This window comes from Lepisma saccharinum, chromosome 23, assembly GCF_977018435.1.
Source record: "Lepisma saccharinum chromosome 23, izLepSacc3.1, whole genome shotgun sequence".
NCBI lineage: Eukaryota > Metazoa > Arthropoda > Insecta > Zygentoma > Lepismatidae > Lepisma > Lepisma saccharinum.
The window spans coordinates 43,749,084-43,766,624 of NC_139251.1; the positions used below are offsets into that span (position 1 = coordinate 43,749,084).

The window sequence follows — 17,541 nt, forward strand, 5'->3', positions numbered from 1 at the left end:
TATACTCATTTATATCTTTCTATCAGTTTCTCCCTATATCTGTCTCTAATTCTTTCTCTCTCCATCCTCATCTGTCTCTTTCTACCAATTTATCCCTATCTCTCATTTTTTCTCTCTCCTCTTTCTATCAATTTCTCCTTATACCTGTCTCTCAGCCTCTCTCTCTTTATTCTTTTGTATGTGTGTGATTACAGCTCACCTATAAATGATTCTAAACTTTCTCCAGGTGAATGAACTTTGTTACAACTCAGTTCTGTTTTAGACCTGTTACACAATGAAAGTGAGCAGAAACAGTGCAAGTGAAAAGGCAGTTGGAATTCAATATGTATGACGGTGTACGGTTACAAATTAACGCAACTACAAAATTATTCCAATAGAAGTCGGTAACGTGTCCATGAACAACCCCTCATTCGTTACGGTGTCCCAGCAGCACCCTTAATTATCGTTCCATGCAAATCAACACATTCGGTTCATTTGCATGGCAGTTTTCAAATAAAGGGGGAGATGGTCGATCGTTAACAGTAGCAACCGAAATAAACAACTGGCAGGTGAGATATGAACCTGTTGTTATATTTCGATGCCTCAGTGCTTGTTGTAGCCGGCAGAACCTAACCTGCTCGTTGGAAACGTGGAGAGATCTCATGAATATATTCATGAATCAACGACAGCCGAGAACAGTTTGGCGCCGTAGCATCCAGATGGCGTTCGCGGCACCTGAAAAAAATAGAAGCATTCATTCTGCCAGGTGGTTCGGCAACAGTTGAAAGACGCAGTCTCATCTGGATGCAGGAGCATGTATCGCTTGTTCGCCGTGCGTTACACCCTGTTCTGGTTGATGGTCGCTTCCATTGAAAACTTGTGTCACCTTCCGTTTACGTGATGCCCGTGTTAGCACAGTTCAGTAAGGACGGTTGAATGGTTAAGTAATGAGATTATGTTAACAGTCTCGAGCCGGTAACACGGACTGTTAACTGCATGTCTGCTGACTGAAGGAGCTCTCTCTAATGAGGTCCGTTTCGCTGGAGTTTCAGCCTGCTTTGATAACGACATTTTTAGACATATTTCTCGTTTCAAAGTTCTTTTAAAGTCCAATTTATGTTCGGATGGCTCAATCGAATCTGGTTCTACAGGGTGTACCAAAAGTCCCATTACCCCCCTCCCTTTGAATTGTAGACAAACCTGCAAAATGTTATTGTAACAGCGTGCGTATGATGTGAGGATGGTATACCATTAAATCAGACCAATGACCACCATTTACTCCAGAGGATCTGTGTGCACACCGCTATTTTCATGGCACAGTATATTTGCGCCCAGGTGCGATGTGAAATCCTCTGTAACATAAGATGTCAGATCTGGATTTCAGGTGGCCATTTTAAGAGAATACCTCAATTATATGTTCAGAGACAAATGGATTGGACGAGGATCGCCAAATTTACCAGCACCTCTAAAATGGCCACCCCAAAGTCCAAATCTAACATCTTGTGATAATGCGCTATGGGGAAACATCAAACAGAAAGTCGCCCATAATCGTTATCAGACAACTGGGGAACTTCAAGAAGCTGTTCGCAGTGCGTTTGCTTCCCTCACGCCAGCCATATTATGGAGGATTTCACAACGCACCTGGAGGCAAATAATACTGTGCCATGAAAATGGCGGTGTGCACACAGATCCTCTGGAGTAAATGGTGGTCATTGGTCTGATTTAATGGTATACCATCCTCTCATCATACGCATGCTGTTAAAATAACATTTTGCAGGTTTGTCTACAATTCAAAGGGTGGGGAGGGGGCAATGAGACTTTTGGCACACCCTGTACAGTTTTAAGTATTCAAATTACGGCAGAGCCGATATCTCGGTATCGGCCGATCGGCAGTGGTATCGTAAAGTATCGGTTGAAATTTATTTAACGATACCTGCTGGCTTTTTCTTCTTTCACGTGTTCACAAAAATGGCGCGCAACATTTTCGCGGAGTCTAATTATCCTGGAAGTTCTGCAAAAATCGAACTTTTAAATAATTTGCACCAATATTGTGTAAAAGACCTAATTTTCTGACTGCATAACATGCATTTTGATATTCCGATGTAATTATTGAATATGGAGTAGTTGGTTAGACGTTAGAGCACGGGATTTGTAGTAAAAATACCAGGTCTGTGGTTGGTTCGATCCCCATCACCGACTAAATAAATTTGTGCATCTGAAGACGAGAGAACAGATGTGCTTCCTCGATATATAGTGTTAGCATATGTATACGTAAAAGCAGTAAAGTTAGACAATGGATGATGTCCTATTAATATCGTATGCCAAAATATTCCTATTGAAACAAGAAACGAAGTAGCAAAGTATATTTAAGTTTCGGTGATATCTTGTACGGACGGCTTAACCTCTCCTATAGCGTAGTGGTAACGTCATTGCCTTGAAATCAATAAGGTCCTGGGATCGATACGCGGTAGAGGCACCTACTTCGGATCAAACTTTAAATTGTAGGTTCAATTGCGATTAGCCTGTCTGTGCACAAAGTGGAATTAACCCAACACACTCAAACAACCAGTCATGTCGTAAAGAATTGGAATCCATGAAATGAAGATGGACGTTCGTGCCGAGGAAGGTATTAAATTCGGCACCAAAGAAGCCAAAACAAGCCATTAGCACAGAGCACTTTCTGCCTTGAATTATACATTTGGACCTAAGAAGCAGAAGTAACTTGGAGTTTGCATTTTACTCGAGACGTCTCCTTTGCAGTCCGCGCTAGCTCTCTCCTCGGTCCGCGTTTGCTTTCTTTGCAGTCCGCGCTCCTCAAACGCGGGAAAAGGCGAAAGGAAGGCATGTATGTTTGCTCGCAAGGAATCATCACGGGGAGCATTAATTCACAGAAAGGGAGGCGTTCTTCGGAAGATTTCCAAGTACAGTGTTTATTCGGTGCATCTCCTCTTGGAAAGAGCTCTCAGCAATCAATATTTAACGAGTTGTTTTCCTTCTCCGGCGGCAACCATCCCGTCCGCAGCGGAGACCTCGTTAGTGGAAGTTCCCGGCATCAATTGCTGGGAGCTGTCGCCAATAAAGTGGGAACCGAGCGTTAATTTAATGGGACGGGAATAAAAGGGGGAACAGATAAGTACTGGCGCAGTGGAAGATTATGCCAAGGAATTCTGACGAATTGAGTAGTGCGGGGCAGACAATGGCGAAGGAGAAGACGACGAATAGGAGGTAATGGAAATATGATTACGATAATAGGATAATTAAGAAAGTTCTTAAAAGGGAAACCGAGTAATCTCGTTCGTCGCGATTTATTGCCTGGTTTCTGGCCAGAATTAGTTCTCGCCTATGCTAGTAGCACTAACATCTTGATAGAATAAATCTAACATTGATTAGATGAAGAGATGGTGTCATTAAAAATTGTCAGAACAGTATTTTTTTTAAAAAAAAAAATTCGTTGACCGTTAGCTGTGATTGTATGACGTCTGAATTGAGACCTTACTCTTTAACTTTCCATATTTAACCAGAAATTTTTAATTATTTTAACACAATAAGTTTGAGTTGGGCCTGCTCAATCCTTTTTTTAAAATTGGTAAAAGTCTGTATACAGCATTCTTAAAAAAGGTAATTCAATACAATCTTAGTATACAGACTGGAAATGAGCATGTGGGGTGAAATTGGGTACATGGAACTACTGCTCCACATAATAACCGTTCCCATTCAAACACTTATCACAGCGTGAGATTAAGTTGTTCATGCTGGTCGAACACAATACTGCTTCAAGATTTTGGAACCATCTGGAAGCAGTGGTTTTCACATCTTCATTGCTCTGGAAGTAGTCTTTACAGCAAAGAAAAGATGGAAATTATTTGGTGATGGTCCAAAGTTTCCCGGTGAAGCCTTCGCAAAGACGCAACGATTTGAAGTGCGTATGGGGAAGTGCATTATCATGCATGAACATTCCTCTGCGTAGATGACCTGGTAAATGCTGAAGCGTCTGTTAGTAGGCATCGGCATCCATGTTGGAGGTATCCCACCAGTAAGAAGCCAGACGAGTACCAGAAAACAGTATCCAGAACTCTTCTAGCTGATGGGATCACTTAACTTCTTACTGCGTCGCTAATGCACGATATTATTCGCAACATGTTGCCTTAACACCACACCTTCACCATAAACTTCCATCAGTTCCCTATGCGTCTGGGCAGCCCAAACATTTTTGGTCCACAAAAACTAATCACAACCCTCACCTCCGTTTTTCACCAATTTTACAAACGTAAGGCCTTTTTGAATAGTCACTGCGCAGGTACTTTCGGTCAGAGCAGGACACGCTTACATGCTTACACACATATCATTCCACGTATATCATGTGAAGAAAAGAGTAAATTAACATTATGACTTCAACGCTTTGATTTTGTGGATATACGAGTGTTCTGTTTTCACTCCTGACCGATTACTTTGCTGCAATTAACATTTTGTATTGTAGTCGTCATATTTAAACATAGTACGTTCGGTACACAATTTTATCTTTTTTTAATTTTGTATCATCTCAGTTCTTCAATTGAATATATGCAAGACATTGAAACAGGGAGCATGTACATCCTCGCATACGTTTATCTGTACTATTATTTCACACTTGAATTTTAAACCACCGTTTTTAAATACAATAAGATTATATTTCTGTTTGAATACATTTTCTTATCCTTGTAGAGTTTCTTTGAGCCTAATACTTTCATAACCTATTACTCTCACTGCCATCTATTAATTATTATTAGTACTAAAGTCCAACAAGCCACGAGCTGTTAGGGACAGCCTTAGCACCTTTGGAGATATATGCTATATGCTAACAGAACCAAACCTTACCTTCATAACCTATCCACGTAGTTATATAATAGCATAAATAAGCACGTAAATAGGTTAGACAGTTTAAATTTGGTTTATTTAATCCGTGGATAGGTTAAGAAGGTAAGGTTTGGTTCTGTTAGCATATATCTCCCAAGGTGATAGAGGGTGTCTCTACCCTGTCGTCAACAAGCCTCGCCGACGGCGTAGTGGTAATATCGTCGCCTTTTAACCAAGGCGTCGGGTTAGAAACCCGGTGGAGGCACGACTTTAAACTGTAGACCCAGTCCCAATTACATTTTTCTGTTTTGAAAATGAATAAACATGTATAAATATGTAATAGTGTTTCTGTTAATGCAAAAAAAAAATATTCAACTATTATATAATCCTCTGCCTGTATTATGAAATTACAGCTGTCAAGGTCATGGAAGTATTACATTTTAGACGATATTTTTTGTGGCTATTAATTATACACAATTGTTGAAGTAAGTACCTACTATATTTTATGACATTGTATGTTTAGTGTTTGAGATGAACCTAAAGGAAATCGGTAGGGATTGAAAAGAGTGTATAGATCTTACTCAGGATAAGGACAGATGGAAGGCCTGTGTTGCTGCAGCCATAAACCTTATGGTTTAAGAAGGCTAGAGAGTTAGTTACTTATATTTTTAGTGCCTATTTTTTCAAATTGTATTGCGTTCTTGCTGCCTATTTGTATGGTTTATAGTGCCTAGAAATCCGTACTCTAGATACAACGACTTGGATGCTTTGGATTGATTACTAACGATACACAAGATACTTTTTCTCTTTTTAAATAGAAAAGCAACGTATTGACAGATACTGTCAACTTTGAACCGTATATAATTTACATACGCTGCACTCCCAACGCACATATAATATGCATATGCTGACGTCATTGTTAGTATTGATTCTAGCTGTTCCCGTGTACCTAATACTAACCTACCGTGATGCAAAGGATCTTCAACGGATTGTCTCTCTGTCAATGGTAGTCAGACTATCGAATGTTTAACCTTCTATATCTCAAAATTAAATAAAGTTACAACTATGTGAACTGGTGTAGCTAAAGATATATAAAGTATAAACATATTTCCATAAAGTTTTCCCCGTTCGTCTATTTGTCCGATCAAGAATCAAACCATTTGATATCTGTTGACCGCTCGGAAACTATTGCAGATGAAAAGCTACAATTTCGCGAATTGAAAGCATACCAGGTGTTGGTGCTGGTGTCGTTGGATGTTCATTGTATCGATCGATCTGCCCGTCTGTCTGTCAATGTTCAGACAAATATTGACAACAATCGACTGTATGCAATATTTTAAAATAAATAAGTTTCAGTTACAGGTGATTCAAAAAGCAAGTCACGTTGATAATTATTTTATTAGATAAGATATAACTCTTCTGTATGTGTCACACATGAACTACAAGCGGAATTATTTTATTAAACTCTTGGTCATCTAAAATTAAATATTTAAAAAAAAATAATTATGTGTTTAAATATGAAAATATAGAGTTAGAAAATACAAATTTTGCTTCTGAAAATGTAAAATTAACTGTTGAGAAAAGTAACTGAGTTAGTCACTTTAACATAGTTCCAAAGTTAATTCACTCAAGTTGTTCATTTAAGAAGTAACAGTGTTATAGGTATTTCATTTTAAGAAGTAACTGAATTGCAGTTCTTCATTTCAAGAAGTAACCGAGCTACAGAGTTGTATTTTAATGAGTAACTGTTACCACAGTACAACGTTTCACAATGTGTAGGGACCACACAATGTGTAGGGACCACAAAGACAAACAGCTTTCTTTAATAACATGTTTGTGTTTGATATCTCGTTTCGACACTTCGAGCTTTTGCAATTTCTATAAACAAAATATATTGACTTGTATGTAAACATTCAGATAGATATCCGCTTAGTGTGTCTTCAGAAGTCTGAAAGTAAAGCACGTTTCACTTTGGTAGTTGCCTCCCCGATGGCGCAGTGGTAGCGTCATCGCCTTGTAATCAAGGGGTCCCGGGTTCGATACCCGGTGGAGGCACAAGTGGTTCGGATCCCACTTTAAATTGTAGGTCCAGTCCCGATTAGCCTTACTGTGCATAAAGTGGACTTAAAACAAGAAATCAATCCAACTTTGGTAGTTTTTTCAAATATTTTACCAATCTTGGACAAGACAGAGAGATTCGTCCCGATTTTAACAGGGCTCCCTCGGTACCATCCCTAACAGTTGGTAGCACCGTGGAAGAGATTTTGGAGAAAAAGAAAATGGCCCGTGTCCAATAGAGATAGCGCTAATTCTGTCAGCCATTGCGCTGTGTTTTTTCTTACGGAGTGCAAATATTTCAGCGGCCAGAGCAAAATCTCATGAATAGGTAAAGGGGCGCTGCAATCCAGAACCGCACAATAGAGGCTCTGTTGCTGCCGTTGGAAATTGATGGCAGCCTGTGTCCGCATTGAGCTCCGTAAGCCTTTCAGAGTCCACGATGGCTCTCGTAGCGGCGCGAATCCCCCCAGTACCACCATGCTAATAGCTTCAGTCAACTACCGTGACGTCACGCTGCCTCGATTCGACTTTGCATAATTGATCGAGAGGTGATGAGATGCTCGCTCCGGGGCCCCCATCGGCTGCAAAATCGGGGGATCTCCCTTAGCTGAAAAAATAGCGGAATTCTGGGCAATCTAGCTACTGTGGCTTCTTTCTTGATAGGCTTTTAATGGATTTTGTGGATTTATCAGGGAGTCAGGCCCCTCCTCTCCCCCGCACATGCATGTGTTTCTCTATATTGGTCTATATAGGTGACCCTCATGTCCTTGGTAACTGTTGCCATGCCAATATGAGAACATTTGCCATAGTAAGTGACCGTTTCCATAGTAACGGATAATAGCTGTGTTTGTTCTTTAATACAAGAAAATATCGGGGGGGGCGGCATTCCCATGACGCCCATACAACAGCATTTTTTGCACCGAAAGGTGCAAGACAGTATTTGAAGTGAACATTCTTCGATTGATTGATTCAGTTGGTGTTTTAAGTCCAATTTATGCACTGTAAGGCTAATTGAGACTGGACCTACAGTTTAAAGTGGGATCTGAACCATTGTGCCATGTGCCCCATCGAACGCGAGACCCCTTGATTACAAGGCGATGACGCTACCACTGCGCCATCGGGGAGGCCCTGAACATTCTTCGAGAATGGTCTCGCGAACGAGCGTGCATTGTCATGTACTGCATGCTGCGGCCTTGATTGCTCGTTTAATTGGCGCTTTCGAAGTGCATTAGATGACGTCACTTCCTACAAGACCTTACTTCAAGCCTGCTTTATGGATCTTTCGGACACAGCCTAAGGCTAGCAGACCTCCTGTTTAAGTCGATTTAATCGGAATCCTACCTATTTTCTGACTGCAGTCAGGACATGATACTATCCATTATTTTTGTTAGCACATTCAGAAAAGAAAAAGGCATTCTCTTCTTCGTTAAAAGAATCATTGTAATTCTGATACTAAAAGTCAGTGGCACAACAGCCCTTGAGGAGAAGCTACCTTTCATTGGGTGACATGTCGTCCCGTTGCATCAAAAAATGGCACCCAGCGTGGGGCACGAACCCACGACCCTGAAAAAATGGCGCCCAACGCGGGGTACGAACCCACGACCCTTGCTTTCGAGATCGAAGTTCTCTACTATTCCACTCAGATGGCTCCCAAATTGTTCTCACTATGTTGAGAACTCAGGCCCGCTTGCACCAAAGGCCAAAAGCGCTAGCATAATCTGCTCTAAACGGGGGAATCGGTGGATGTTATTTTCCAAGTTATGGAAAGTATCATAAAGCATCTTCCCACACAGGATAATTTGCATATACATGCCTCATCCAATGCATTCTTTCAACCCCGTCCTATCTGCAAACTTGATCAAATATCTCCCAGCTACGAATTTCCACTTCGAGCATCGGTGAGGTAGTTCAAACATGTGAGGGAAAATGCTAAACTAAATTTGCAGTTTCCAAAAGAAAAAAGTCGTTTGAATAACGCTTCAGAAACAGGAAACGCATGGATACATTACACCGCTGTTATATCTAAACATATATGTAATGCACAAGAAAATATAATTATTATTTTTGCAAATTAGTTCGCTACCTAGGTACATATGTCGAAGAAATTCCATCTGACATCTTAAAATAAGATTCTGTATAAGATTTCCTGTGTTCGGTTGTGACATTTTTCAAGTGCGCATAGTGCAACACTGCAACAGGTTCTTCCGTGTTGGTTTTGTGGGTGACTTCACCTTAGGCTCAGGTTGCGTCTTCATATCCCCAACGTGCCAATTGACCCCACTTCGTTTCTTCAATGGCCAAACTCAATCACACACGCACACACACACACACGCGCGCGCGGAATTATTATGCGTAAGTGAAACTTTAGAAAGCACAATTTTCTTTTCTTTCTAGAAAAGTCTTTTGTAGTGTTTTTACAGAGTGATTCACTTTCAGTGAAGACAATCTTTAACATTCTATCAGAATATATTCTCGCATATCTTGTTCTAATATTCGAAAATTGCCAAAATCTTTTCCAATTTCTATTGTTCACTTAAGTGCTCCTCTAAAGCTACTAAAAAACTGAACACGCATTGTATTTCACAGTAATATCGTGAAAAAAAGGCTTATTGGTAGGGCAGGAATACATGTTTTAAGACGTTCACTTACCTTTTTAACAACATTCTTTACTGCGAAGGACATACATCCTAGAAATTCACTCCTCCTGAAATAGCAAAGAAAAATCTTACATTACAAAATGTATTAATGTCTTCACTTTTGTTGTAAATACACTTTTTTTTTTAGATCTGTCATGCAACGAATTGGCACAGATAATGGCTTTTAAATGAAAGGTGTGTTTAATTTGGAAATGAATTGAAGTTGAGGAGGAGTTGAAGCTTTTGGTTTAAGGGTAACAGCGAAAAGCATAGAATTCTAGAGGGTTGTTAAAGGTTCGTGAACCAATAAATTACAATGGGTTCTATTGGGTTCCTTAACAGGATCGGAACCTTTTTTCTCTCGCACAATTTCAATTCGGTCCAAGTTGCGAATTGTTTCATTGAAAAAAGTTTTCTGGATCGTATTTAAATTGATCGGGAAAGAAGGTTCCTGGACCGAATTGAAATACTTTACAGATAAAAAGGTTCTTTACGGTCCAGAACCCATTTACGCTTGCTGATTTTCTCTCCTGGACCGGAATTGAATTTATTTAAAATTCGTGGACATTTAACAATCCTGGAATTCTGTCAGAATTACGACCGTTGACCAAACGACAAAAGGAGATTGTTGACAAAAACGCTGCTACAAGGAAGCATGTTTTGCCACACCGTGTCTGACAGGTACAAGGAAGGAACATTTCCGAAGGCTTTAAATTCACACTGGTCTTCCGGAATCAAAAGGGTGTGCGAGAACTTTCCCATGTGCGAAATCGCTGGCGCAGAACTCTCGTCTGGCCATCCGCTTTACTCATTCTAGCGTTGCAGTCTATTAGCACAGATGGTGCAAAGGCGTGAATAGTAGATTGGAGAAGAATGAAATTATGCTACTTGGGGTCGCTGGGTCTGTCTCTATATTCAAGATATCATTTTTGTCTATTTAGCGTCGCTTTTCTGTCACTGTTGGCTAATAGTGACGATGAAGATGGCGGCGGTGGCGGCGATTGGGTACCAAAACTGGAGGGGAAAAATTTATTTATTTATTCCAAGTTCCAGATACAGCACTTGTAAGGCCATTTTACAATAAAAACTCTAATAAATCAACAAGAACAAGTCAAGATGGTTTTAGGTAAAAACAAAAAAAGGTTAAATATAAACATGATAAGACATAAACAAGGAAACAAACAAAGGATTCACATATTCATCCTTACAAAAGATCGGAAAATACTTCCAGGGACAAAAATTTCGATATTTGTGGGTAGTTTATTATAGAACTGGGGCAGCCTGTGGAACAGAGAGCGCTGTATAAGGGAAAGCCTAGCGGTAGAGGTGTAGAACAATTGAGTGTTTCGGGTCGATCGAGATAGAACTCTGAAATTGAATTTTGCAAACAGAAATTCAGATCTTAATTTTCCATTTACTAGGAGGGCAAGGTAGACAAGGCGTAGGTAGCATTAAGAAGCCACAGGGTGGGAGCAAAAAGGGGGCAACTGCCCCTCTTGTAGCCATCGATCACTGCTGATAGATGAAGGGATACTCGCAAAGAAAACCAATGCCCAGGTCCAGATTCGAACCCGGAACTCCTGGCGTCGTAGTGCACTGTGATAACCACTCCGCTTTAGAGGTCGGGTCTAAATTCACGACCCAAGAACGAGAACAATTGATTGGTTGATTAAATTAGCTATTTCACGTCGCAGAAAAGATTTACTGAAACTGCTCTGAATGAAAGAAATTTTTCACAATCGCCATAACACCGATGAACATTAATGGTTGCCCCTAATTGTTTAGAAGTGGACAAGGTAAGGTGACATGCTAAACACATTTTCGTGGTCGCCAAATAACGAAGCCTAAATGTAGTACGTCACGTGATTTGTTTTTAGTGTTCCTCGTAGATTTTACCACATTTAGCACATATTCTGCAAAGGTTGCCACAAAATCGCACCTAAATTTTCTGCTGCGTTCAATATTTTTGATAACGATGTGGCTACAATTAGTATTTTATGAATACCGCAGTCGCAATTAATATGTAACGACAGGTGCATTGCTAGATGTAATTTTAGCATTATTTTCACCTAACAATTTTCGAACAAATTTGGGGTTCACTCGAAAATAAACTTGGCTGCATCTCTAGCTGGAAGCTCTTGATTATAAGAACCGATGATACGTCTACTTTCGACCACAGTAAAAACAAAGTTTAACTGAACCACAGTTATATCAAAGTTCCACTGAACCGCAGATAAATCAAAGTTTAACTGTACCACAGTTAACCCGAAGCTTCACTGAGCCACAGTTAAACCGAAGTTCAACTGAACCGCAGTTAAACCTAAGTTCAACTGAACCGCAGTAAAACCGAAGATCAACTGAACCACGGTTAAACTGTTATCATACATTTTACTAGCAAGAGTTAACAATTCAAAAACAACGGGAAGCTCATATTTAATCCTCCCTGTGTACTAGATAAGGAATCCCAATGCATGAGTTGAGAAATGTCTTCCGGACGCCATGCTCTAAATTTTCCGTCGGATTTTCCCGCCTTTTTTCACTTCCTTCCTCTCTAATGCTGTTTCCTTGCTATCACTCCTGTGGTCGCCTTTCTTTCCTTGTGCTTTTCCGTTCCTTCTTTCTGCTAAACTTTCCTCCGAATATCTTTTTAGGAAATTTCCTCCATCCTTCTTTCCGAAGAAAAAGTTGCACTTCCTATCCTCGGAATAGCCGACCTCCAATCAGTGTTGCAAACATTGGCCGTTTCAAGGGAGCGACTGAATTGTGCAGCCCAAATTTTCAAAATGCACTGTTAGATGTTACCGTAATATTTAGACTATTCTATAGTTAACATTGAACAGTCTGTGCTGTCTGTTCATGTACAAAAATTGGACGCTACAATTTTTTATTTAAATTTGATTATTCTATCATTGATAATGATTATAGATTACTAGGGAAAGGATTTTAAGGTGCAAAATTATGGTCGGGAAAGGAAAAGAAAGGTTATGATATTTTTTAAAAAAATGTGCTGATAAAATGCCTATCTTTTTATGCGCCTTCTGTATATAATGCGCGCGGACCGCAGAGAGAACTGTGGTTATATAATGCGCGCGGACCGCAGAGAGAACAGTCGTTCTGCCGAATAGGTTTTGTTGAAGTTTGTGTTTTCTCTGGAGGGTTTTGCTACATTATCTTGGGAACTATTGGGGCTGCAATGATTATATTATACCATTTTATAGCTCTCGTTCTGCTCTACAAAATGAGGCTATAGGATTTTATGTAGCTGCTCAAGAAGAGTGAAAATCATGTATTTTTATGTCCAATTTTTTTTAACAAAACATGAAAGAAAAGGAAGGAAAGAGGTGCTGAAGCATCAAAGAGGGAGTAAAAAGGAGAAAATGTGCTAATCTCACAAAAAGGTGCAACAAAGTGTGTTCATTTTACTTGATTTCATGTCCTAAAATACGTATCTCAAACGATCGGTATGAAAACAGCTATATTTTTGGAAAAGTGCTGCACCTTGAAATCCGTTCCATGTAGATTACAGTTGCGTGTACCATAAATATATTTTTAGAAACTGAATCATGCAAACTGTGCTAGTTAGCGTAACAATGTAAAGGGTGTTAATAATATAAAATCGATTATGGTAATTTTTTTACGGCAGTTAGATGGCGTAAGAAACTGTATTGGTGTTACCGCCCCTCACTTTTTTTTCTAATGCGAACACTGAGAAGCTACTTGAAAAGAAGTAGCGAACTCCGGTTTAGGAAGCCAGTTGCCAGTACCATAGAACCCAAGAAAAATGTCACAAGGAGAAAGGTTCCCCCTTATCGCACAACGCGATACCAACCTTGCGTTCTGACTATGGTTACCAGACGTCCGGATTTTCCCGGACATGTCCTACATTTTAGTCTTATGTCCGGCGTCCGGGAGGAATTTGAAAAATATCATACATGTCCTACATTTTGAGAGTCACGTAATATTAATTAGGAAACTACGTGTTTCAGTTTAACAGAGAGAAATCATGCAAGTTACAAGTCTATGGACTTCGCTACCAAACTTAATAGTGAAATTTATTTAGATTCAGTCGTTGCTCAAAAAGAAAATAGAGGTTTCTGCTAGAACATTAAGGTCACATCTGATGATGTCATTGTTCACTGCCTGAGTGGAATTTCTTGCCTTAGGGTTTATACTGATGGAACAAGATGTTTCCATTCTTATTCAATATTTTGATTGTAAAGCAAGGGGTATAGATATCAAAGTTATTGAACTAGAAACTACCCTGGATTAAACGGTAATTCCAGGTCATAATGAGATAATATTTTCGTTACCATCAGCACAACGGAGACATGGGAGAAATATTTTTAAAAAAAATCTGTAAAAAGTTTGATACTGGGTTTCAGTATATTTTCAGAGTTTGACTGTTCAGTCTCTCATAAATATATTTTGATTAAACGTAAAATTTTTGATACAAATTGACTTCTCTGAGAAGTTAAAACATGTAGTAAGAAATTCATTGTTTAGTATTGATTAAAAGTTTGAAATTTTTTCATTTAAGAATTCATTAAGAAATCATATTCTTTTAAAAGCTGAAAATTTTAAGTGTCCTACATTTTTGCGACATTATGTCCTACATTTCCTTACAGCGATCTGGTAACCCTAGTTCTGACGTCTTCGCGGAAAGTTTTCACTGTTAGGATAAATGCCAAAATTGTTAGGTTAGACTTATTCATTTTATTTATTTGTTGTTTTAGTTGGCGAAGTTAAGGCACAAGCCTTTTCTTCCACTTAACCATCTCTACTTTACATTTTATTTATTGATTTTAATAGCTCTAACTGTTTGCGAAATATAAAAACTAAAAACATGAAAATACCAAAGGAAAAAAAATACAGAAAAATACATATACACTGTAAGAAAAGTGAAAGTTACACGTAAAACAAGGAGAAAGGTTCCCCCTTATCGCACAACGCGATACCAACCTTGCGTTCTGACTAGGGTTACCAGACGTCCGGATTTTCCCGGACATGACCTACATTTTAGTCTTATATCCGGCGTCGGGGAGGAATTTGAAAAATATCATACATGTCCTACATTTTGAGAGTCACGTAATATTAATTAGGAAACTACGTGTTTCAGTTTAACAGAGAGAAATCATGCAACAAAAAAGTATTTGGATGTTGGTCCTACAAGTTTACACGAAAGTTTCACCTTAATTACCCTGTTTCAGTACTCAGTACTCCAGAAGATTCTTAACCTTCATTTGAGTTGACCGAGAGAAGAAGAGTGTAGTGGCCGCGGTGGCTCAGTCGAAGTAGAGCGGAAGCAGCCGTACGAGAAACATCGTTTCGCGTGGTGCTTGCAGCTTGGTTCGAACGAGGCCGTGTCCTGGTGAGTAGAAAGGAATATTAGTTACGAGTCAAATAGAAGTAATTCGGACTGTTGTATAATGGAAACACGTCGTGTTAACACGTTAAAATTGTCCTTTTCGAGTGCTCAAAAGAGACCCACGTCAGTGAATTTACACCGTTGGATTAGTGAAACGCTGGCTCTCACCGAAGACCAGGTTCTAAGCATTGAAATTGACCATTTTCGTAAGTGTGTATACATAAAACTGGTATCACACCTGTTAGGTGAGCAAATAATACGGAAGTGTGGACGAATGTTGGTGTTTCGTGATGAGGATGGTGATCATGATGTACGATTGGAATGGGCGGACAGAATAACAACAATGGTGCGACTACATGTCATCCCGATGGAAGTTAAGGATGAGGCATTAGCTGCGGTACTCATAAAATATGGAGAAATAGAGTCTATCGACGACGAGACTTACTCGCAGGAACATATCTATCGTACCCGCACGGGCATAAAAGTGTTGAGGATGGTATTGAAGCAGTCAATACCGTCTTACGTCACGATTCAAGGTGCGAGATATTGGGTCACATATTATGGGCAGCAGCCGTCTTGCAAGATCTGTGACGAATTGACACACGCAGCAGCCATGTGTCCCCAAAGACGACGACGCACTACTCCTACCGTAGCAAGTTCACCCGCAGTCCAAGCGGGCACATCTATGAACAACCAGGAACCCAGCACCTATGCACAACGTGTCAATCGACCACCAACGCAACTCACTGTCAAAGAAACACAATTGGACTCTCGACCCACAGTGTTGCCAATACCCACCAGAACGACATTGAGGCAGAAGACAGAGGGTGATGTACCAACAGCGTCAACTGAGAACGCACCGAAAGACGATCCTGCAGTGGTAACACTTTCGGGGAACAACGCGACGGACGAAACCATGGAAAATTCACTGTTATGGGCTGATGAAGTAGAACGGGAAGAAACTGTACAAATGGAACTACATGAAGATCTACCAGAGGGTGTCCACCAAATCAAGTGTGAAGACCAGATGAATGTGCATGACAATTCTGATATCCAGCTGACTCCAGATGAAGTCCCAAGTCATGTGAAGTCTGTTGTTGTTCCAAGGGCCCCGTTGAAGGATGCCACCAGAAGGAAGCTATCCATGGAAGGACAGCAGAAGCAGTTGACGAAGCAGAAGCGCAAGAAAAGTTCTCAAAGGGATGCGGAAATCAACCCACCGACCAAGAAGATTGATGACCAACGCCCCCTCTCTCCCTCCCCAGTGCGAATTACCCGGTCCCAAAGTGTTAATAATCTAGGTGCTAATGTTAGTGCTAGTGAAAAGATAATTCCTCATGAAAATTACTGATGCGCGTGATAGTGTTGTAGTTAGTGTACGGAGAAATGTTTGTTTATCTTTTGAGATGAGAATGATTTCCGGGTGTAGTGCGAGACATAAATTTGTTACTTTCCCAGTGTGTACAGCATAAATTTCCATATTACATGTTAGTGAGTTACAACATGAATATCGATATAATAACAGGTAGAAAAAATAGTGCAAATTGTGTCATGCACAAGAACGATTATTGTCATTCCGAAAACCACTTAGGACAAATACTTACTTTCGTCAAATTGAGCACCAAAAATGTACATCTACGTGGTATCCTTATATACAGTTTTATATAATATCTTTTTGTGCATGAATTACAGCACGCGTCTTTGTACCCTTAATATCAATGGGATCCTGACGCCAGTAAAATGCAAAGTGCTTGCGGACTTTGTCCGAATACATTCGATTGACATTCTATATTTGCAAGAAGTATGTTTTGTAGAATTTAACTTCATATATGGGTACGAGGCGATTGTAAATTTGGGAACAAGCGGGAGAGGGACGGCAATTTTAATCAGAAGTGGGATAGAAATAAAAAATGTAAAGAAATTAGTTGATGGGAGGGGAATCAGCTTTCAAAGTCAACGTTATACTTTTGTTAATATCTACGCCCCCTCCGGACAGCAAAACAGATGGAAAAGGGAACAATTTTACCAGAATGAGCTGGTATACTTACTTCCAAATAATGATTCGTGTATAATCCTAGGTGGTGATTTTAATCAGGTGCTGCGATCATGTGATTGTGTAGGCAAGTTTCAAAATAGTTTAGCATTAACGACCTTAATCAACGACTTACAGCTGAAGGACATCTGGACCGAAAAACGAAAGGATGTAGTGTTTACCTATTTCAATAACAAAGCAGGTTCGCGATTGGACAGATTCTATACACTTGGTCATAATATAAAATATGTGACGACAATAGATGCTTTGCCGGTACCTTTTTCAGATCATATAGCAATCAGAATGAGTATTAATCTACAAGAATCTAAATTAGTTTGGGGTCCGTCCTATTGGAAAATGAACTCTGCCCTACTTCAACAACCTAATGTGAATGATATGTTTGAAGAAAAATGGAAGTATTGGTGCCGGCAACGAAAACACTATACTGATTACAATACGTGGTGGGTAAAATACGTAAAACCTCGAATTAAATCCTATTTTCAATGGCTAGGGAAAGAGAGTGCACGTGACCGGAACTTAATGTTGAACTTCTATTACAAATGTTTACATGAGTTATGTATGCGACCTGATGTCACCGAACATTATCCACAGATACAAAAATACAAAGCACAAATCCT

At 39.8% G+C, this 17,541-nt stretch overlaps 1 protein-coding gene across 1 annotated transcript in view; it reads right to left on the reverse strand.

The window, feature by feature from the left end:
- PsGEF (Protostome-specific GEF) overlaps positions 1 to 17,541 on the reverse strand; it is a 296,488-nt gene that overhangs the window by 154,196 nt on the left and 124,751 nt on the right. Inside the window, exon 6 of the mRNA XM_083144724.1 lies at positions 9,520 to 9,574. Within this exon, the coding sequence (XP_083000850.1) occupies positions 9,520 to 9,574 (55 nt within the window). The remainder of the gene's footprint in view (positions 1 to 9,519; positions 9,575 to 17,541) is intronic.